This window comes from Culex quinquefasciatus, chromosome 2 (genome assembly GCF_015732765.1).
Source record: "Culex quinquefasciatus strain JHB chromosome 2, VPISU_Cqui_1.0_pri_paternal, whole genome shotgun sequence".
Lineage (NCBI taxonomy): Eukaryota > Metazoa > Arthropoda > Insecta > Diptera > Culicidae > Culex > Culex quinquefasciatus.
In genome coordinates this window covers 52,339,864-52,361,300 of record NC_051862.1, presented here as the reverse complement: position 1 = coordinate 52,361,300, position 21,437 = coordinate 52,339,864, and the positions used below count along the sequence as shown (strand labels likewise).

The 21,437-nt window shown below is 34.7% G+C and overlaps 2 protein-coding genes across 3 annotated transcripts in view; both read right to left on the bottom strand.

Moving 5' to 3' along the window:
• The window catches only part of LOC6035666 (prolow-density lipoprotein receptor-related protein 1), a 360,121-nt gene that overhangs the window by 212,256 nt on the left and 126,428 nt on the right, over positions 1-21,437 (bottom strand). The gene's annotated exons all lie outside the window — the stretch shown is intronic.
• Positions 5,032-6,630, bottom strand: LOC6035725 (pancreatic lipase-related protein 2). Its single transcript, XM_001845744.2, has 2 exons — positions 6,547-6,630; positions 5,032-6,490 (listed from the first exon to the last, which is right to left on the bottom strand). The coding sequence occupies exons 1-2, from the start codon at positions 6,587-6,589 to the stop codon at positions 5,541-5,543; spliced, it is 993 nt and encodes a 330-aa protein (XP_001845796.2). The 5' UTR covers positions 6,590-6,630; the 3' UTR covers positions 5,032-5,540.

The window sequence follows — 21,437 nt, the reverse complement described above, 5'->3', positions numbered from 1 at the left end:
GTCCCTTCTTTTTCCGAGAGGAAAAACTAAAAACAAAAGAATAAAAAAACAAAGAAGAAAGAAAAGCACAAACAGCAAAGCTCTTCCAGTCTCGATTGGAAAAGCATCTCCCCCGCAAAAGATTTGCATATCTCAACATTTCTCACAACTCGTTAAGCCGAAAATGGATTTTCCACTGCTGGTTGACTACCCATAAGGGCGAGGAGGAAGACTTCCACTATTGGGGTTGGAAAGGGGGGGGGGGATGAAAACTTCACAGATTTGGAGATTTCGAGACGCCTACATCGCGTAACAAAGATCAACCAGCGGAAAGCGATTTTTGTTGACTTGATTTTTCTCCTCTTTGTTTTTGATAAGGATGGGAAAATCGAAGGAAAATTCGGCAAGTTTAAACGAATTTTCCTCTTCAACTTGGCTCTTTAAATAATACAAAGGGAAAATAATCAAAATAAAGTATTCCCAGAAGAAGCTACTTCCCTCATAATGTTTCCGCCCTGACCTTGACCCATGACAACAACCATTTAGCCGAGCAATGAACCGTGGGAGTCAATCTAGTTAAAAACTATTACTGTCACTTGCAGCAGCAGCAGCAGAAGGCAGCAAATTTCCAACACAGCAGCCTTCATCGTAACATTATCAAATGCTGCCAACTATTAGCAGACGAAGCGCCCACCACACGCCCCAGTGTGGAGGAGGAAAAACTTTCGAGTTTCATTTAATTTCCCGGGTGAAACTTTTCCAGCAGCAGCAGTGCCTTGGCTCAGGGAGGAGTTGGTTTGTGGTGCAAACTGTGACTTGGAGAACTGGGTGGAGGGGGGAAATATTATATCAGACATAATTATGTGCTGCCATGGAGACTGAAGTGGGAGTGGGAAGAAGTCCAGTGTCTTGAAACGGAAGTTTCTTTGATGGAATTTTGCGAAAGATTGTTGGGAGAAAGTTGGAGATGAAATTGGGAAGAACTTTTTTAAACTTACTACTTGAAATGGGATTTGGGAAAAGAACACCATTTGAGAATTATTTTAAAAAATTGCAGTACTGTTCAAATTTATAAAAGTCTGTTTTTTTTTTCAAATACATATTATCATTACACTGAGCAGTTCTCTACGAAATTTAATTTTAATTTTTGTATTTTTTAATCCGGCTGAAACTTTTTTGGTGCCCTCGGCATGCCCAAAGAAGCCATTTAGCATCATTAGTTTGTCCATATAATTTTCCATACAAATTTGGCAGCTCCCCATAAAAAAATGATAGGGGAGAGTGGGGAGACTTGATCCCCGGGGACACTTGATCCCAAGCCTGTATCTCGTCAGCATGTGGGTAAAACAATTAGCTTTGTTCTAGAAAGTTGTGCGAAATTAACTAAAACTCATTGTAGAAAACAAAGAAAAAAATTAAAAAATGTTTAGATTGAGTTACACACATTTTTCTAAAACGAGCTGCAAAAAACTTCCAAGAGATCTTTTTTTCTTTTTCTGATATGCATAAAAAACACTAAAAAAATATTCAAAAAAATATTTTTTGTATATGAATTGTTTGATAAACTTATCAACTTCAAAACCCTTACGCATTTGATGTTAAATTTATCATCATACTATTTTTACAATCAATTGTTTAAAAAAGTGCGTTTAGGGAGACTTGATCCCTGCCTTTTTGCAGTCACTGGAATCAGCCTCAAGATTAATTAATTGGGCTGGGATTTCATACTTAGTTTCCTTTAGTATAGTTGTACATAACTCACTGCAGTTTGAACCTTTTTTCAAAAGTTTTGTAAACAAAAATTTCCAGCTTTTGTTAACATGCTTAATTTTGATCTAAAAAATAATATTTTAAGTTTTTAAATATTTTACATACTAAACTTGTTAAATTTTGAACAAAAACGTACAGGTTTTATGTGAAATTGCTGTAACTAATAGAAAATTTAAAGTTTGCATGAATAAGAAACATTTTGCTTAAGATTTCTTCAAAATGTTGAAAGGGGATCAAGTTACCCCTAACATTTTAAAAATGCCGGTTTAAAATATTTTTTTAAAACGCTTGGCTAGATTCGAAGAGTTTATCTGATGATATATCCTTACTAGGCAAACATACATGAATGTTTAAGCTTTCAATTCATGCAAAAAGATCATAGTTTTGTGAGTAATTGACAGAGTTATGTGCGATACAAAAAAAGGGGATCAAGTCTCCCCACTCTCCCCTATATGAAAATTAAAAAATCTGTATCTTTTGAAGAAATTCTTTGATCGATTTGGTGTCTTCGGCAAAGTTGTAGGTATGAATAAGGACTACACTGAAAAAAATGATACACGTTAAAAAAAATATTTTTATTTCGCTCTATATCACTGAAATTTGATTTGCAAAAAAAAAAATTTAATTTTTTTCATTTTCTAATATGTTTTAGAGGACAACAAATGCCAACTTTTCAGAAATTTCCAGAATGGGCAAGAAATGTTTGACCGGGTTATGAATTTTCGAAACAAAACTGATTTTTCAAAAAATCGAAATATTGGTTGCAAAAATTTTGATATTACACCCTTTTGAAATGTTAGTCTTGATATAAAAAATGAAAATATTGTTTTCGAAAAGATCGGAAAATTTCACGAATGTTTCATATTTTAACATTGTAGATCGGACCATATCTCAGCAACTATGGGTCGTATCAACAGAGTTCAAAAAAGCAAAAGAGCAGTTCTCTACGGAATCGGTCTTTTATCTTTAATTTTAATTTTTGTATTTTTTAATCCGGCTGACACTTTTTTGGTGCCTTCGGTATGCCAAATGAAGCCATTTTGCATCATTAGTTCTTTCATATAATTTTCCATACAAATTTGGCAGCTGTCCATACAAAAATGATATGTCAAAATTCAAAAATCTGTATCTTTTGAAGGAATTTTTTGATCGATTTGGTGTCTTCGGCAAAAATGTAGGTATGGATATGGACTACACTGAAAAAAATGATACACGGTAAATTATTAATTTCACTTTTTGTCACTAAAACTTGATTTGCAAAAAAAAACTATTTTTTTATATGATTTAGAGGACATCAAATGCCAACATTTCAGAAATTTCCAGAATTTGCAAAAAATCTTTGACCGAGTGATTTTTTGAATCAATACAGATTTTTTCAAAAAATCGAAATATTGGTCGCAAAAATTTTTCAACATTAGTTTTCGATATAAAATCGAATTTGCAATCAAAAAGTACTTCAGTCAATTTTTGATAAAGTGCATCGTTTTCAAGTTATAGCCATTTTTAGGTAACTTTTTTGAAAAAAGTCGCAATTTTTCATGTTTTAAAATTAGTGTCCATGTTTGCCCACCTTTGAAAAAAATATTTTTGAAAAGCTGAAAATTCTCTATATTTTGCTTTATTGAACTTTGTTGATACGACCCTTAGTTGCTGAGATATTGCCATTGAAAGGTTTAAAAACAGGAAAATTTATGTTTTCTAAGTCTCACCCAAATAATCCACCATTTTCTAATGTCGATATCTCAGCAACTAATGGTCCGATTTACAATGTTAAAATATGCAACATTCGTGAAATTTTCCGATCTATTCGACAAAAATATATTCAAAAATTTTAATCAAGACTAACATTTGAAACAGTCCAAACATTCAATGTTACGTCCTTTTGAAATGTTAGCCTTGATTTAAAAATTCTTGAAAATATTTTTTTCGAAAAGATCGGAAAATTTCACGAATGTTTCATATTTTAACATTGTAAATCGGACCATTAGTTGCTGAGATATCGACATTAGAAAATGGTGGGTTATTTGGGTGAGACTTTTCCTAATGTTTCGAATTTTTGAAAAAATCTGTATTGATTCAAAAAATCATAACTCTGTCAAAGATTTTTTGCCCATTCTGGAAATTTCTGAAAAGTTGGCATTTGATGTCCTCTAAAACATATCAAAAACTCAAAAAAATAAATAATAGTATTTTTTTGCAAATCAAGTTTTAGTGACAAAAAGTGAAATTAAAAATCACCAATTTTTTTTCACCGTGTATCATTTTTTTCAGTGTAGTCCATATCCATACCTACATTTTTGCCGAAGACACCAAGTCGATCAAAAAAAACATATCAGAAAATAAAAAAAAATAAAATAGTAGTTTATGCAACAAGTTGCAAAAAAAAGTTCAACTTTTCAGCACCCATTTGAGTGCTGAAAAGTAGAACTTTTCAGCATTTATTTTGAAAAGTGTTGCTATTCGATTCTGTTATTTTTGGTACAGAAAAGTAGGCTATTTCGTCGTTCAAGAATGACAGAAAAAGTAAGTAGTTTCACGACAGAATTGCAAAAATAGTATTTTTTGCAAATCAAGTTTAAGTGATAAAGAGTGAAATTAAAAATCTTTTTTTTACCGTGTATCATTTTTTTGCAGTGTAATCCTCATCCATACGTACAACTTTGCCGAAGACACCAAATCGATCAAAAAGTTCCTTCAAAAGATACAGATTTTTGAATTTTCACATATCATTTTTGTATGGACAACTGCCAAATTTGTATGGAAAATTATACGATCGAGCTAATGATGCAAAATGGCTTCTTTGGGCATACCGAAGGCACCAAAAAAGTTTCAGCCGGATTAAAAAAATACAAAAAATTGAATAACCGAAATCTCAAAGAAACGCTCTATTACGTTATGAAATATATTTTCTCATTATTTCATCACCAGCCATTTTGTCTACCATCTTGGATTACAAATTCCTACATAACTCTAAATCTTGCTGGGGATCATGTATGAGCTCAACGGCACATTATAGGTCAACGAAAAACAAAATCGTGATTCGATTGTCCGAAGTGAATTTTATCTGAGGACTTCGGATAATCAAGTCTGAACTGTTTACCAAACTTCATGTTTCTTGCCTGATTTAATCAAGTCCTGAAAAAATTAGTGAATATTTTGAATTAATTAATAGATCGGCCATGTGCCGACAGAAGAAAAAAACTCAGCGATCTTTACATAATTTTGTCATTCATCAGTTTTGATTCACACACATTTAAAGTACATTCAACTATCATCCATGAAATTCACCAAATTTGAACGACACTTGTCTCAACACCCCAAAGACTTCTTCCGCCACAAAAAGGGACAAACCGCACGAGGCAAAACACTCGAAAAAAAAAAAGAAGTCCACCCGTCGTCGTCGTCATCGTTTTCCAACGTTTTTCAACCCGTGCGCTCAGCTGTAAAATTGATATCCTTAATCTCGTGGCCACCACCACCTCCACCCCGAGGGAAGCGGAAGGTTTATAGCGTTTTTCCTACGTTTTTTTTATTTCGACACAAGAGGACACACAAGAATGGAAAGTGCTGATGCTGGTGGGAAGATTGATGGCCAGGTTTGTTCTATTTTCTTCTCGTTTCGTGACAGCTGAGGGATGATGTTTTGTGCACCTCAAATTGGAAAATCTTTTCAATTGAAAGTGAAAAACGGAACGGCGAAATTGTTTAACGCTGACGAATGACGAGTTTTGCGGAGTCGAGCGATTTTCTATTCAATTTGATACTTTTTTTTATTTGTTTGGGGGGAGGGGTTAGCATCCAGTGATAAAGGGTCTTCCGGAGGCGGTTTCCACGTAAAACGCTCCTCGTGGCGCTTCGGAACCTTGATTTGGGGGTTCTCCGCCCATTCTGGAGGTAATGCCAGTTCCAGGACACAATCCGGTGCGGATTTCCTGGAAACTGTCACACTGCGTTGAAACGAATCCCACCCTGGACCACAGGGATTCCACGAAGTAATCAACGGCCCGAGCATGGGCACAGCCTCCGTCGATGTCAACGCCGCAACCCGGCTGGATACGGCCCCAGTTGGGGTAGAAATCAGCGTCACCAATCGGTTCCATGAAGCCCATGACACCTCCGTTGGTGTGGATAATCTCCACGTACTCCGCATCGGTATCCCGGATCCGGTCGATGGTATCTTCTCCGGAGAAAAACGGCAAAGCCGGATCCAACCCGATAATCGTCGGAAGTCTTCCATTTTGTCCTTTCCCAGCATTACCGGCTACGTGAGCTCCCAAGCTGTGACCAACGATCGCCACGGTATCCCTCCTTAAGCCGCTGGTTCTCGCCAAGAAGTCAATCAAATTCGAAGTAGCGATTCCCGTTGGATAAACCAACCGACGTGACACTCGGTAATCCGGGTGATTCGCCGCACTCCAATCGACATAGATCACGTTGAACTCCCCAAGCTCCAGAAGATCCGTCCGGACCATCCGATTTATCCGGGACACCTCCCCACCTAACCAACCGTGGATCACGATCCGGGTCGGATGGCTGGCGTTGAAGTACGAGCTCGTAACCGAACCGAGGTCATTGTTGGCGATACGGTGCGGAACCTCCGGATTCGCACGAGTGTACAACAGAAACCGAATGTCTTGCTCTGGTTGGAAGTGAAGATCCGGACTTTGCTCACCTTCTCCGAACATGTGCGGCATACCCAGCTCGTCCGTGACGACCTGCCATCGCTGGGCGGTTGTGCAACCTGGAGAACGAAGCTGTTTGAACTCAGCAAATTCAGCAAATTAAACCATTTCCTACCAAGAACGGCCAACACCAGCAAAATCAACTCTAAACTCGCCATAACGAAGACTGTTCGGTAGATACCTCCACCATATGACTTTATACGTCCAGAAAAGTCGTTATCTTCGTGTCTCCAAATTATCTATCCCCTGATATCGAGCTGATATCCCAAGTCGGGTGTGTGTCTAGACCGGACAACAGGGTACCCGATGATGGGGCGAACCTTTGGAATTGAATTTTTAAATCGTGCTGAGTGGACAGGGTTGCACTTTTTCGGTAATACAGCTTGGATCCAGTGTCTGATGTTGGGAGCAGGCAACTTTCCGATTAAGGGGTAAAAGTCGTGTCAAACGTTGGGATTCGATTATGATAAGTAAGGTGGTGGAGGGAGGATTGGAATCTTAGAAAGAACGCGTGGTGCTTAGATAAGGTGAAACGTGATTTTTTTGGTGACAGATTTGTTATGTCATTGAAAAGGCGTGGCTAGACTACACGGAATAAGGAGAATTATCGTGAATGTCAGAAAAAAATAGTTGAACGTCCTACAAAAAAACATAGTTTTTCTTAACCTGCCTGATTAAATTATGTCCCGCATTGGATTTTTTTATCAGTTCAGTATTGACTGTTTTAACATACATTTGTTTTTTTTTTTAATTTAATTGTAATTGTCTGTTCATCCTAATTGTAAGTAAATATGTCAAAATTCAAAAATAAAAAAGCAAGTATATGAAAATATAAAAATACAAAAGTACAAAAAACACAAAAAACAAAAATACTTAAAATACTTATGATAATTAAAATACTTCAAATACTTAAAATACTTAAAATACTTAAAAAAAATTTAACCCTCTACTGCTCGAATTTTGTTATTTGTTTTTCCCTTGTTCAGGAAGTCATTTCGAGCAACTTTTGTTCTACGAAAAACTTTACTACTCTAGTTTTAAGTTTTTCTTGCTTTATTTTTAGTATTTTAATTTGCATTTATCTTGTTTAGTTTATGTTTGTTTTTGGTTATTTTTTGCATGTTTTTCACATTTTCTGCTATAGAATGGCACTATCATCATTCAAATTGCAAAAAAAAAAAAAATGCGTAGAGACATAGTCTGGGACACTACAAAAATTACTGCATACTTCTTTTTACTGAAAATATAGGAAATGTTAGTAAAAAACACAGCCAAAGTTGACCCCAAAAAAATAACATTTTTATAAACATTTTCAAAGTCACATAAAACAAGTTAAACTTCCAACCCTGAAATTTTCTAAAATTTTAATAGTTCTTCTTTCCAATGCTTTTTAAAGATCAAAAATCGATTGGAAAATTGATTTTTGGTGATTTTTAGTCCGAAGCCCGTCTAAAGGCGGGGTTAGGTTGTAGAGGGTTAAAATGTTTAAAATACTTAATATACTTAAAATACTAGGTTGTAGAGGGTTGAAATGCTTAAAAAACTTTAAATACTTTAAATACTTTAAATACATTGAATATTTTAAATACTTTAAATACTTTAAATATTTTAAATACTTTAAATACTTAAAAAACTTTAAATACTTTAAATACTTTAAATACTTTAAATACTTTAAATACTTTAAATACTTTAAATACTTTAAATACTTTAAATACTTTAAATACTTTAAATACTTTAAATACTTTAAATACTTTAAATACTTTAAATACTTTAAATACTTTAAATACTTTAAATACTTTAAATACTTTAAATACTTTAAATACTTTAAATACTTTAAATACTTTAAATACTTAAAATGCTTTAAATACTTTAAATACTTTTAATACTTTAAATACTTTAAGTACTTTAAATACTTTAAATACTTAAAATGCTTTAAATACTTTAAATACTTTAATAATTTAAATACTTTAAATACTTTAAATACTTTAAATGCTTTAAATATTTTAAATACTTTAAATGCATTAAATACTTTAAATACTTTAAATACTTTAAATACTTTAAATACTTTAAATACTTTAAAAACTTTAAATACTTTAAATACTTTAAATACTTTAAATACTTTAAATACTTTAAATACTTTAAATACTTTAAATACTTTAAATATTTTAAATACTTTAAATACTTTAAATACTTTAAATACTTTAAATACTTTAAATACTTTAAATACTTTAAATACTTTAAATACTTTAAATACTTTAAATACTTTAAATACTTTAAATACTTTAAATACTTTAAATACTTTAAATACTTTAAATACTTTAAATACTTTAAATACTTTAAATACTTTCAATACTTTAAATACTTTAAATACTTTCAATACTTTAAATACTTTAAATACCCCAAATTCTTAAAATTATTAAAATATTTAAAATTATTAAAATATCTAAAATACTTAAAATATCTAAAATACTTAGAATTCTTAAAATATCAAAAATACTTGAATTATTATAAATACTTCAAATGCCGTAAACCGCAGTGACATTGATAACCGGATTGACTTTGAAGGTTTTAGATTGTTCCGCAAAATGAAGAATTCAAATTAAATATGTATGGAAGGAAGGAAACCTACGACCGTTGTAGCATTCCGTACGTATTCAATTTGAATTCTTCATTTTTCAGAACAATCTAAAACCCATCAAATTCACTGCGGTTTACGGTACTTCAAAAACATCAAAAACTTCATATACTTAAAGTTCTAAACATACTTCAAATACTAAAAATGCAACAAATACTGAAAATGTTTAAACGTTAGGTTCGGTGAAAATTTTCTAATCGGCAATCAAGGTCCGCTATTTTAACAATCCCAAATTGGTAAATTTAACTGAATTTTTAGATATATCAACAAAATTTAGCAAATTTCACCAATTTAAAACCGCACATTGAATTGGTAAAAATGAGATTGCACTTCTTTCCGTGTATCACAGTATTTTTTCAAAACATTGAACTCGAGCTTGACTTTACTAGTTGGAGATTTAAGGTGTTTTTGACTTATACATTGGTTACCAAATGTTTTAAATAAGACAGGAAACATTTATGCAGTATGAGCCTCAACATTCAATCCACACTGAGTCTCAGTGAAAAACAACAGATGATCTTGCTAATCTTCGAGGGAATTTAAATAAGACGTTTATGACATTCCTACCGGGCAAATTTCAAAGGAAATCCTCCAAATAAAATGCGATATCTAAATTGGTACAACCCCAAACAAACAGACAGACTGCCATGTTCAGAACAAACCAGCCATCAGGTCTCCCCCACAAACGGCATAACTTCCGGTGATAACTTCCTTGATATACTCTTTTTTCATTTTTTGATTCAACAACTCGCACTTGTTCTCTGATTTTCCTCCCACCGACTCACGGCGAACATCATCATCAACATTTATAACCTGGCTCTGTGGAGAGCAGCAGTCTGACTGTCGGTAGCTAAAGGTAAGGAAAAATGCGATAATAATGTCGGCTTTCCGTTCTGGGAGGATGCTCGAGGAGGGGGAGGGAAAACCATATTGATTCCACCCAAGAAGATGATGACACTGGAGCTTAATTTTATCTCCTCTGTTACTGCTGCTGCTGCTGCGGGAAGAAGGGAAGAAAAAGAAGATCTTCTTCCTGGAGCAGCCACCAAACGACAAAGACGAGCACAGAAAGGTTCATAATTTACTTTTATAAACGTAATAAAATTCAATTTCCATTTCCATTCAAGCACACGCCAGATGGCATAAACTGTGATGGGGGAAGCTTTGGTTTCGTCCCGGACTTTTATTCGCTTCGGCAGGTTTGGATTTGATTTCCTTCATTTTTGTTCCGAGCGGAGTGTGGAATCAACTGGCGAAGGTGCAGGACGACCTGCAGTTGTAATGCATAATCATTATTTGCAGGACCCGATGGGAGATTAAATAAGAGCTGTCTTACTTGGGGATGTCAGTGCACTCAGAAGCAATTGCATTGGAAGAATTTCTTACCTGAAAAGAGAAAAAAAAGAGAAAATTGATGAATTTGAACTTTAGCTAAATATTTTTCAGATGACGTCGTATCGATTGTTGATCTTCGATAAAGTCTGATCAAGATTCTCGGTTCCCCCCCTTTGAGTGTACATCATCTGGCATCTTTATTGCTTCCCATTAACTCAAAAGCCAAGATTGAATTGAATATCTCCGAACATCCCATCTGTCAATATAGACTGTATTCACTGTTACGTTCCAACAAAACCCGTACATCCGTACGGAACATTCGTTGTCTTCGAACAAACCTAGCCGAGCTCCCTCGTTTGTCGCCCAAGTCGTAATTTAATTTAACTTGACAACCTGGGACTTGACTTGGCTACCGGCTAGAGCTGGCTCAACGAAGCACGCTCCACCGAGTCTATTTTATTGTTCCAACCCATGTCCCATGGGGGAGAGTGGATCCAAGTGCGTGAACAAATCCACCCGGGACCGGTAATGTCACGTGAAGGGAATCAAGAATCCCCCGAAGACGACAGCGGCGACAGAGATGTGCGATGTGAGACAAATGCACGCACGCTCCAGGTGAGTTTAAGCTGGGCACGGTTCAGTTGAAAGCTGATATACCTAGGCTGGTTGATAACTCGATGTTGAGCCTCGTTGAGTCTTCCGGAAGTGAGGAGATGTCGAAAGAATTTCTGAGAAATTGAAGAGATGGATGGAAGAATGATAGCTTCAAAAGATTCAAATGTTAAAAATATTTGAACTGGTCGAAAATGTTAATAAACATCATGGAATTGAAAGAAAATAAAATAAAAAGTCTGGAGAGAGACAATGAGTGATCAAGCTATTAACACTTGTAGCACCAACGGGGTCAAAACTTACGCGAAGCACCAAGGGGGTCAAAAAAGTCGGAAATGCAACTTCAACCGGCTGTATCTCGGCGAAAACTCAACCGATTTGAATGATTCTTGTTGAATTCGATCCAAAAGAATGTCAAGAATCACCTCCAACAAGGTAGATCCAAAACAGATGCGTCTACTTTAAGGTATAATAAAAAAGGCATTTCCAACTTTTTTTCCAAGGGTTGTATAAGCCGGTGAAAATGCATTTCCAACTTTTTTGACCCCGTTGAGGCTACAAGTGTTAACACAAGTTTGGAAGAATTGAGATAAATTACAGCAACCAGAATAAACATTATTGAAAGAATATGAAGTTTTTTGACATACACAGTAAAAAATGTGTAATTTTGAAAGGTGTAGTATTACATCTTTTACGATGTAATATTATCTCAACATTATTATCTAAACAGACTGAAAACGTGGTAAAACACTGAAAATGTGGTGAATTAACACATTTTAGAATTACACATTTTCATACATAAACACAGCAAAAAATCCGATGGTAAAATCACATGCAAAAGCATGCACATCACCTTCGTCAAAATAAACACTTAACATTACACGCTGCATGTACAATTTTTGTAAACACAAAAAAAAGTTACAACTGACGGGACTCAAACCCAGCACCAACAGTAAGGACTGGCGCCTTAGCCCACTCGGCCATCAGACCGATGAAAATATGTAAGGATATACGCATATATCAGCTTGACATTTCGGTCAAGTAGGTTTCCCATACTGATGGGCTACATTTTTCAGGGCGTAAAATTACATAAAATTGCATAAAATAATGCAATATTTATTTTACACCCAGCACTTTTACACGCAGCTGTATTACTACTTTTTTTGCTGTGAATGATATACCAAATTCCAGATGTGTTATTACCATTATTTGTTTGTTCTGCCATGGCTCAAGCTTTGTGGGACCTTCCCTATGACCAAAGAAGCTTTTTTGTGTCATTGGTTCACCCATTCAAGTCTCCATACAATTTTGGCTGTTGTCCATACAAAAATGGTACGTAAATATTTAAACAGGTGTAACTTTTGAGTGAATTTTCTGATCAATTTGGCGTCTTAGGCAAAGTTGTAGGTATTGTTGAGGACTATTAAAAAAAAATAGATACACCGAAAAAAAAATTTCGGATTTTTTTTATCAACTTTTTTTTTACAAAAAACTCCATTTCTCAAAATACGTATATTTTGATTTTTGAGATTCAGCCAAACATTGAATATTACGCCCATTTAAAATGCTAGTCTTGATTTATTTTTTTTCAAAATATTTTTTTCGAAAAGATCGGAAAATTTCACAAATGTTTCATATTTTAACATTGAAAATCGGACAATTAGTTGCAGAGATATCGACATTAGAAAATGGTGGGTTGTTTGAAAAAAACTTAGAAAACTTCAATTTTCCCGATTCTTTTTACTTAAGCCGCTGTATCTCAGCAACCAGATGTCCAATCTTCAATGGTTATTAGACAATTTCATAGAAAATTTTCTGAACTTTAAAAAAAAATTAAGGAAAATTAAAAAACTGCAAACATTTCGCTAAAATCAAACTTTCTGTGGCTGTATCTTGGAAACAGAGTCCTTTATTGAAAAATCTGTTAAGCACTTTTCGATTAGAAATTTAATTTTACATTAAAAAAATACATCAAATTTGTTTCGTCATGAAATTTCGATTTTTTCAAAAATTCATAACTCGGCGGCAGATTTTTTTGACCATGTTTCTCTATCGCTCAAAAGTTGCGGGTTTTTGTCCTCTAAAACATATAAAAAAATCTCGAAAATCAAAAAATACGTATTTTGGGAAATTCAGTTTTTGTGACAAAAAAGTTGATTAAAAAATCCGCATTTTTTCCGTGTATATTTTTTTTTCTCAAAAATCCTTAACAATACCTACAACTTTGGCGAAGACACCAAATTGATCAGAAAATTCACTCAAAAGTTACAGCTGTTTGAATATTTACGTACCATTTTTGTATGGACAGCAGCCAAAATTGTATGGAGACTTGTATGGGTGAACCAATGACACAAAATAGCTTCTTTGGTCATAGGGAAGGTCCCCACAAAGTTTGAGCCAAATCAAAAAATACAAATAAAATCCATTTCCGGTACTAGGTCCAAAATAGGGTCATATACCCTACGTTTTTATCAGAATTTTTATCAAGCAATAATTAAAGTAACTACTCACGTTTGAAAGAATGGTAAAACTCACAGAAATATTATTGATGCAAGAAAAACATATTTTAACCCTTTCAGGCCTGAAAATCGAAATTTTCGAAGGTAGCCTTTAATTTTCGAATGGTCCTCAGGAGCATTTTCCTATCAAAAACAAAAAAAAATATTTGAGAATTCAGGCCTGAAGAATAAAAACACTCAGAGCAAACATATTTTTGAAGATAAGTTACTACAGTCTTCAAAATGTGAAACTGCTTGAAAAAGTAAAAAAAAAACTTTGAAAAAAAATTTGAAAGCAAATAGCCAAAAATGTTAATCTAGTCTTTAGCGCGGTATTGCAATTTGTATTCCAAACCTGCCCACAATTACCCTGAAGTCAAAAATAAATCGGCCACTTGACTTCCTGATTCCCGAGTCAATCCCGAGTAACCGGAATCGGATTGCACAGAAATTTAATATCAATTTCAGTCAATCGAAATTCAACAATTTTTGTCCATCCTTCCTACCGGTGCCAGAGTTGAACAATTTCATTAGTGGAAGCAAAAATTTTCCGAATCCCCTTTTCTTTTTTTTAACCTTGTTTTTCCCCCATCCCTTCCGTTTGTCCTCCCGTTTCCCTCCTACGCGCCTCCACCGGAAGGAAGTTGCCGTGTTCGCCTGCGATCACAATCAGCTCCCAAATTGTGTGTTTAAGAGTGTGCAGTCTTGCTGCTTTTTTTATATTTTTTTTCTCCTCTCAATCCATGATTGTTATCTGCGTCTTGGTAAATTTCCGTTTGTTTTTTTTTTCCTTTTCCCCCCTCGGCTCTGCTTCAGTGACACAATTTTCCCCGGGGTTGATGAAAAATGAAAAATGCCGGATGGATCGACTGCTCCCGGTTAACGAGATGATTTCTATCGGCTTATTTACGTCTGACGGGAGGAAAAATCGTGTGTAAGAGCCTCTCGTACGTGAGAGAGGCGTGAAATGATGGAAAATCTCGATTTAACTTAATAAAATTGTACTTTCGAGAGGATGATGTGATTACAGCGTGATGAAGCCGGTTTGTGTGATGAGTGGAACGGTTTTGTTCACTTTTGGGAGTAATTTTTCGTTATGTTAGTGTTATTTTTGAAAATTAAAGGTACACTAAATTAAAAAAAAAAACGGTATTCAGTCAATACTCTGGTCTACTCTACTCTGGTCTACTCTACTCCGGTCTACTCTACTCTACTCTACTCTACTCTACTCTACTCTACTCTACTCTACTCTACTCTACTCTACTCTACTCTACTCTACTCTACTCTACTCTACTCTACTCTACTCTACTCTACTCTACTCTACTCTACTCTACTCTACTCTACTCTACTCTACTCTACTCTACTCTACTCTACTCACTCTACTCTACTCTACTCTACTCTACTCTACTCTACTCTACTCTACTCTACTCTACTCTACTCTACTCTACTCTACTCTACTCTACTCTACTCTACTCTACTCTACTCTACTCTACTCTACTCTACTCTACTCTACTCTACTCTACTCTACTCTACTCTACTCTACTCTACTCTACTCTACTCTACTCTACTCTACTCTACTCTACTCTACTCTACTCTACTCTACTCTACTCTACTCTACTCTACTCTACTCTACTCTACTCTACTCTACTCTACTCTACTCTACTCTACTCTACTCTACTCTACTCTAGAGGCCAGATCCAAGATATTATACTTTTTTTAGTTCAACATAAAAAATGAATGCAATTCTAAATTCTCAGAAAGGAATAACTTGATCAAGATTATTCTGAAATATCCAAAAAACTAATATCGTTCTCTCATAAACCTTCTAGCATTACAAGAGCAACAACCAAAGCTGCTAATTTCAGTAACTTTCCCGGAAAAAGTCCATCCAGAATTCCATCAGCATCAGGCTCACTTCCGCTTCCAACGAAGTTTCCTCGACTTTTTTTTCTGCCTTCGGCAAAGTCCATCCAATCTTCCGGCCAAAAAACCCCGGACCATGCAGACCAACTTTCATCTTCATCCAACTTCCGGAGCGCCATCCTTTTCGCTTCATAACCGAGCAAGCAAGACAAAAAAAAATATATATTAAGGGCCGAGAGTACCATCTTCATCGTCGACTTGCAACAACTGTATTACAGACACAAAATTAAAATCGTACCATATTTCGAGCGGACGGACGGAAAAGTGAGCAGGGTAATCCTCGAGGAAAGGTCCTTCCGGAAGGATTCGGAAATCTGGCCAGCCGTCAAGCAGCCGTCGTCGACAGAAGGACAAGTTACAAAGAACAACATAATGCTACACTTGAGAGCCCGGGAGGGAGGTGGGGGTGTTTCATAAGTTCCGTTACTGAAGAACTTCATCAATTTTGCGCCTCCCTTCGGGAACAGACATGAGCAGCCCGGATAAAGAAAGACAGCACAATTTAACCATAGACTGTATAGTTCAGTATAAACAAATAGTAATTTAAACATTTTTTAACTTGACTGAAATACTGCCATGACATGCTGATCTAGAAAATAACACATAAACCAACCGTTAATTATATTGTAGTTTTACATTTATCTTTTACGCGGGACACCAAAAGTCAATGGCTGGTGACTTGGGGAACTATGTAGCAACACACCACTGCCACGGCATTAAACTTTCGCCCTGCCAAAGTGCTCCAGGGAAGAAACTTTTCCCCATCTTTTCCGGATCCTGGAAAGTGCAGCATATTCGGTGAGAAAGCAACTCTTTTTCTTTTCTTGTTTTTTTTTTTGTTAGATGCGAGCGAAAAAACTGAATAACAGTAAATTCGATTCCGGATCTTTCAACGGGGCTCCACTGAGAAGCAAAAAAAGAAACTTTCAACAGCGGATTTTGTTCTTCCCTCTTTTTTTGTTTGTTTTCATTTTGCTAGGTTACATGAGAGGAGAACAAAAAAAACTGTAACGATGGAAACTTTGTAGCGTTCGCACATCCAGTGATTGAAGTTTATTTTTGTTCACGAAAAAGTGAAGTTTTCACTATACTACACAGTTGCGTGCCGAAAGAGTGGTTCGACCTACTCTCCGAGCAGCTTGAAATCCATCGAACTTTGTTTGCATTTGAAAAGAGCTGAGTAATTTCGGAAAGGCATCAAGAAATTTGTTTGTTTTATCACTATAAATCATATTGCCTAATAATACGCCAAAAAAAATTGCAAAAAATATTAAGAGACAGATGAATATAAAAAAAATCATTCAAAAATACTTAACAACTTAACAACTCTTTAAAACTTTTGACATTTCACTTTGATGCCACTTCTAATTGAAGAGAGAGAAAAAATTCAGCTGTGATTTTAAGACTTCTCTACGATTTTACATTTCCTATATCAAAAGAAGTCATTTTTCAATGTTTTTCAATTTTGAGGACTGTATCTTGAGGACCGGCCAGTGGCTTAAGAGCGAGTCCACGAGCAAAGCATACCCATCTCGCATCGACCTCACCAATCTGCCTGAAATTTTCAGGGGTTGTTTGTACATATAAAACTAGCATCTGGCCAAAATATGAGCACTCTAGGTCAACGGCAAGTGGGGCAAATCGGGACACAAAGTTTAAAGGTTCAAAAACGTAAAAAATCTGAAAAAGGCTATAACTTAGGCAAAATTCAATTTAATTTAAAAATTCAAAATGCATCTGGAAGGGTTTAAAAACTGAAACAAAATGCAGGGTGAAGCATCCCAATTGGTTAAATCTAAAGGTAGTTATTGGCATTTTAGTGAAAAAATAGCATAATTTTCAAACTCAAATAAAAAAGTGTTCCATCCAGATATCAACTCGGTTCGACCTGCAGCTTGTAGGGAACATCTGGGACTACCATCTGAGACTGAGAACGCTTTGGGTAAGGCAGTTTAACATATTTAATAGACACTTTTACTTTTAGTGAATTTTTTGGTTGCAAAGTTTTGCTCGGGGGACCCCTTAGATCAAATTTTCTTGTGATAATTTTATCATAATCGTGTTCCTGAGACAATTTCACAATAGTAACATGTATAAAAATGTTTATTTTCATCCATTTTAACCCTTTAAAAAATGAAAGTTAAAAAAAATCTTCGATTCACATTTATTGAAAATCAAGTTCTTTCCAAGGATACTAGATGACACCAGAAAAAAAGCAGCTTCTTAATTTTTTTTAACTTTCATTTTTTAAAGGGTTAAAATGGACATTCGGCCACCAAGGGTTTTATACTCCTTAAGTGAATTAATCAGTAATGGTGAAATAATGTCACAAGGTCATTTACTATATAATACAACAATCCCCTTCCTCCACGATTCCCCTACACACCACACACCATTATAATCTATAAATAATTCGAACCGGTTGGTACGGTATGTCCCCAGCTTCTTCTTCTTCCCCTGATGGTTCTATGAAATGTGGGATCCGTTCATAGAATCTGTCTCATGCGGTTAATGCAACGCAGTAGGCCGGGCCGCTTTAATGAGTGTATTACACTTCGGGGGTTCTCGAAAGTACTACAATCATTAATAATGACAAGAAGGAACTTGAGGCGTAATCTAACCATAAGTTCTTCCCGGATGCTTTCTTCGGACTGACTGCGCTTGTGTTCGATTAGATTAGATTAGATTAGATTCAAAAATACTTAACAACTCTGATAACATTAAAAACAAAATGCATTTACAATAAAAAGGGGCACAATGGGCTTTTCTTTTACAAATTTTGATTTTCGAAAAAAAATATTGGCATGAAAACATTAAAATTATGCAATTTGTTTTCAAAACTATAAATTGTAAAAATTGTGCTCGAAATTTTATTTTAATCTGCTTTATTTTTAGTTATATATTACTTTAATTTAAAATTTAACAAATTTGGATCCATAAAAAAATATTGCCGTGAAAACATTAAAATTAAACACCCAAGTAACATTTTTCCAGGAGTTCTACAAGAGCTCTTCAAGATAGCTATAGCATAGCAGTTTGGACCGCGGTAGGATAACATTTTCTTCAAAACTTCTTCAGGAGTTTGAAAGAGTACTTGAAGAGAGTTTTATCCTACCGCGGTCCAAACTGCTATGCTGTAGCTATCTTGAAGAGCTCTTGTAGAACTCCTGGAAAAAAATGTTAATTGGGCAATTTGTTCATAACTGTAAATTGTGTGGTATATAAAGAATTATCTAATGCTTTTTGTTACAACATTTTTGCTCTACTTCATTTTATTATTTATTTTGTTCTTCTTTGTTATATTTATAATACTTTGTATTAGAATTTTCAAAATTCAGATTTTTGAAAAACAAAATATTAAAATTCTGCAATTTGTTTTCCTAACTGTAAATTGTGTGGTATATGAAGCATTTTCTTGCTTCAATTTTTTTGAAATTATGCTCGAAATTTTTTTTTCTTCTCAATTTTTGTTAATTTGTTAATTTTGCTTTATTCTAAAATTTTACAAATTAGGATTTATGAAAAAATTATGGCATGAAAACATTAAAATCAAGCAATTTGTTTTTATAACTGTAAATTGTGTTGTATATAAAGCATTTTTTGCAATTCCAGCGTGAAACTACCTGCTTTTCCTGTCACTCTTGAACGACGAAATAGCCTACTTTTATGTACCAAAAATAACTGAATCGAATAGCAATACTTTTCAAAATAAATGCTGAAAAGTTCTACTTTTTAGCACTGAAATGGGTGTTGAAAAGTTGAACTTTTCAGCTCTTGTTTCGAAAAGTAACACTTTTCAAAAAAAAATTATTTAACCGATTTATTTACAAAATACATGAAAATTTGACTTTCAATTCAATTCAATTCGGTTTTATTGGTGAATAATCAAGATACAGTGAGTTATTTTGAAGTGCATAACGGAGTTTTGGAGTTCCTTACAGCTGTGTGTTGCATCATAATCCATTTAGGAATAATTATTTCTTTAACTAAGGTACTAGCAAGAGTAAGAAAAAACTATAATAAAAACTTACCAAAATTGCAAAGGAAAGGGGATAGAGGAAGAGAAAGCTTATATCTAGATCACAGGTAATTTATCCTTTGTAGATGTGTTTGATCATCAGTTCCCCAAGGGCCAGGAATTGTTCTGCCTTGTTCCGGCAGCTCCGAAACCGCGTCATCATCTCCCCCGCGAGAGCAAAGAACTCCGGCAGGGTGAAGAGATCTTCCCCGGTTACTTCTTGCTGGGCCGTACTGCCGCTACCGGCAGCGACCACGCTGGCGAACGAACGCCCCCAGAAAATTTGACTTCAAATTTAACTTAATGGGTGTTTTTCGGAATTGCAAAAAATGTTGTTTGGAACTCATTGCAAAACTTAATTTTTTTCAGCACTCTTCGTATTTATCCAACCCGGTGAACCTCGTTGGATAAATGTACGACTCGTGCTGAAAAATCCTCTTTTTGCAACTTGTTGCATAAACTACTATTTTAATACTTTCTGCTTCAAAATTTTAAAAACAATGCAGGAAATTATATTTTCTTATCCTTCATTCTTATAGTTTTTTTGTACTGTTTAAGAATTTTACCAATTAAGATTAAAAAATAGCATGAAAAAATTGAAATTTTGCAATTTGTTTTCAAACCTGGTAATTGTTTAGTATATAAAGCATTTTCTAATACATTTTGCTTAAAATATTGAAAATTGTGCTGGAAATTTTATTTTCGTCTTATTTTTATGAATAATGGATGCTTTGTTTTCGAATTTAGTTTTTAGGCAATTTTGATTCTTCCTTAAAAAATAATCGCCTTAAAATTTGTTCAAGAGAGTCCGGGAAAACGATTACAAAACATTAAAACATTTAAACTTATCTTGAATAATATGAATAAAAACTATAAAATTTAGGACATGGTTGTAGGTTTGTTTTTTATTTATGGTTCTAAAGTTCAGACAAAACTGGTATGATCTTAAGTTGATTCACAATTAAGGCCGCAATAAATATTTCATACATTTCTTGATTTTTTTAATTAGGATTAGAGTTTCTGAGATACTTTTGATACCAACCGGAACCTAGGGGATAGATCACCATAAATTGTAATGGACTTATTTAATCTCAATACAATCTGTTTAATTACGGCATTTTTCCTCAAAATAAAAAAAAAGGAACTGCATAATATTGGTTTAAAATTCAAGAAAAGATAATGAAAATCAATATTTGATTTAAATAAAAAAAAAAGTGAACAGAAAAACATTTTAAAAAAACGTATGGAAAACATTTCCACATTGTCCAAAATATCTTTCCTGGAGTATGCTAAATTTTTCTCCTCTCGAAACGAATACTAGTTTTCAAGACTCTCGGTAAATACTAGAGCCCTGGATGTTCAAATCCCGTTGGCGTCAGGAAAGTTTCTGCACTCCCGAAAAAAACGCACAACTTTTCTTATAAGGATTCTTGAGCTTTCGACAAAAAACAAACACTGACTGCACGCTGACTGAGACACTCTCGGTGCACTTTACGGTGTAAGGTGGGTTGTGAAAAAAACTTTACGAGCTGAAGTATTTTTTTGTGTGACAAGACTTGAAATCAATTTTGTTACCAGAAATTCTGGGAAGAAACTTTCGTCGCAGGTTTCTTGTTAGGCGGAGAAAACGATATTTTTTGTGATGAAACTAAAAAAATGTTTGTGCCAGTTGATTTGCACAGTGTCAGAGCAGTTAAAGATGATCAACTGGACAATGGAAAGCAAAATAGTCCAAAATCGTTGAAAGCCTCTTTACAGACGAGCGTTCTCGTCAATTCAAAAGGTTCAACGAGCAACTGCTCACCCGGAAGCAAGTCTGCTCAAATGCAGCAAACGTTCAAATCTTCCAGGCTCATCACCATCCCAATGCAAGTGGCCAACCATCCACAGGCACATCGAGGAAGATATAATCGAATACAATTATGTCAATCGCATTCAGCTGCAGCAGCAGAGACAGCTGACCCAGGCCTGGAGGTCCGATTCTT

Coding starts and splice junctions, on each gene's coding strand:
- LOC6035725 (XM_001845744.2), bottom strand. CDS start 6,589: ATGGCGAGTTTAGAGTTGATTTTGCTGGTGTTGGCCGTTCTTG. Junction 6,491..6,546: donor GCTGGTGTTGGCCGTTCTTG/GTAGGAAATGGT, acceptor TTCGTTCTCCAG/GTTGCACAACCGCCCAGCGA.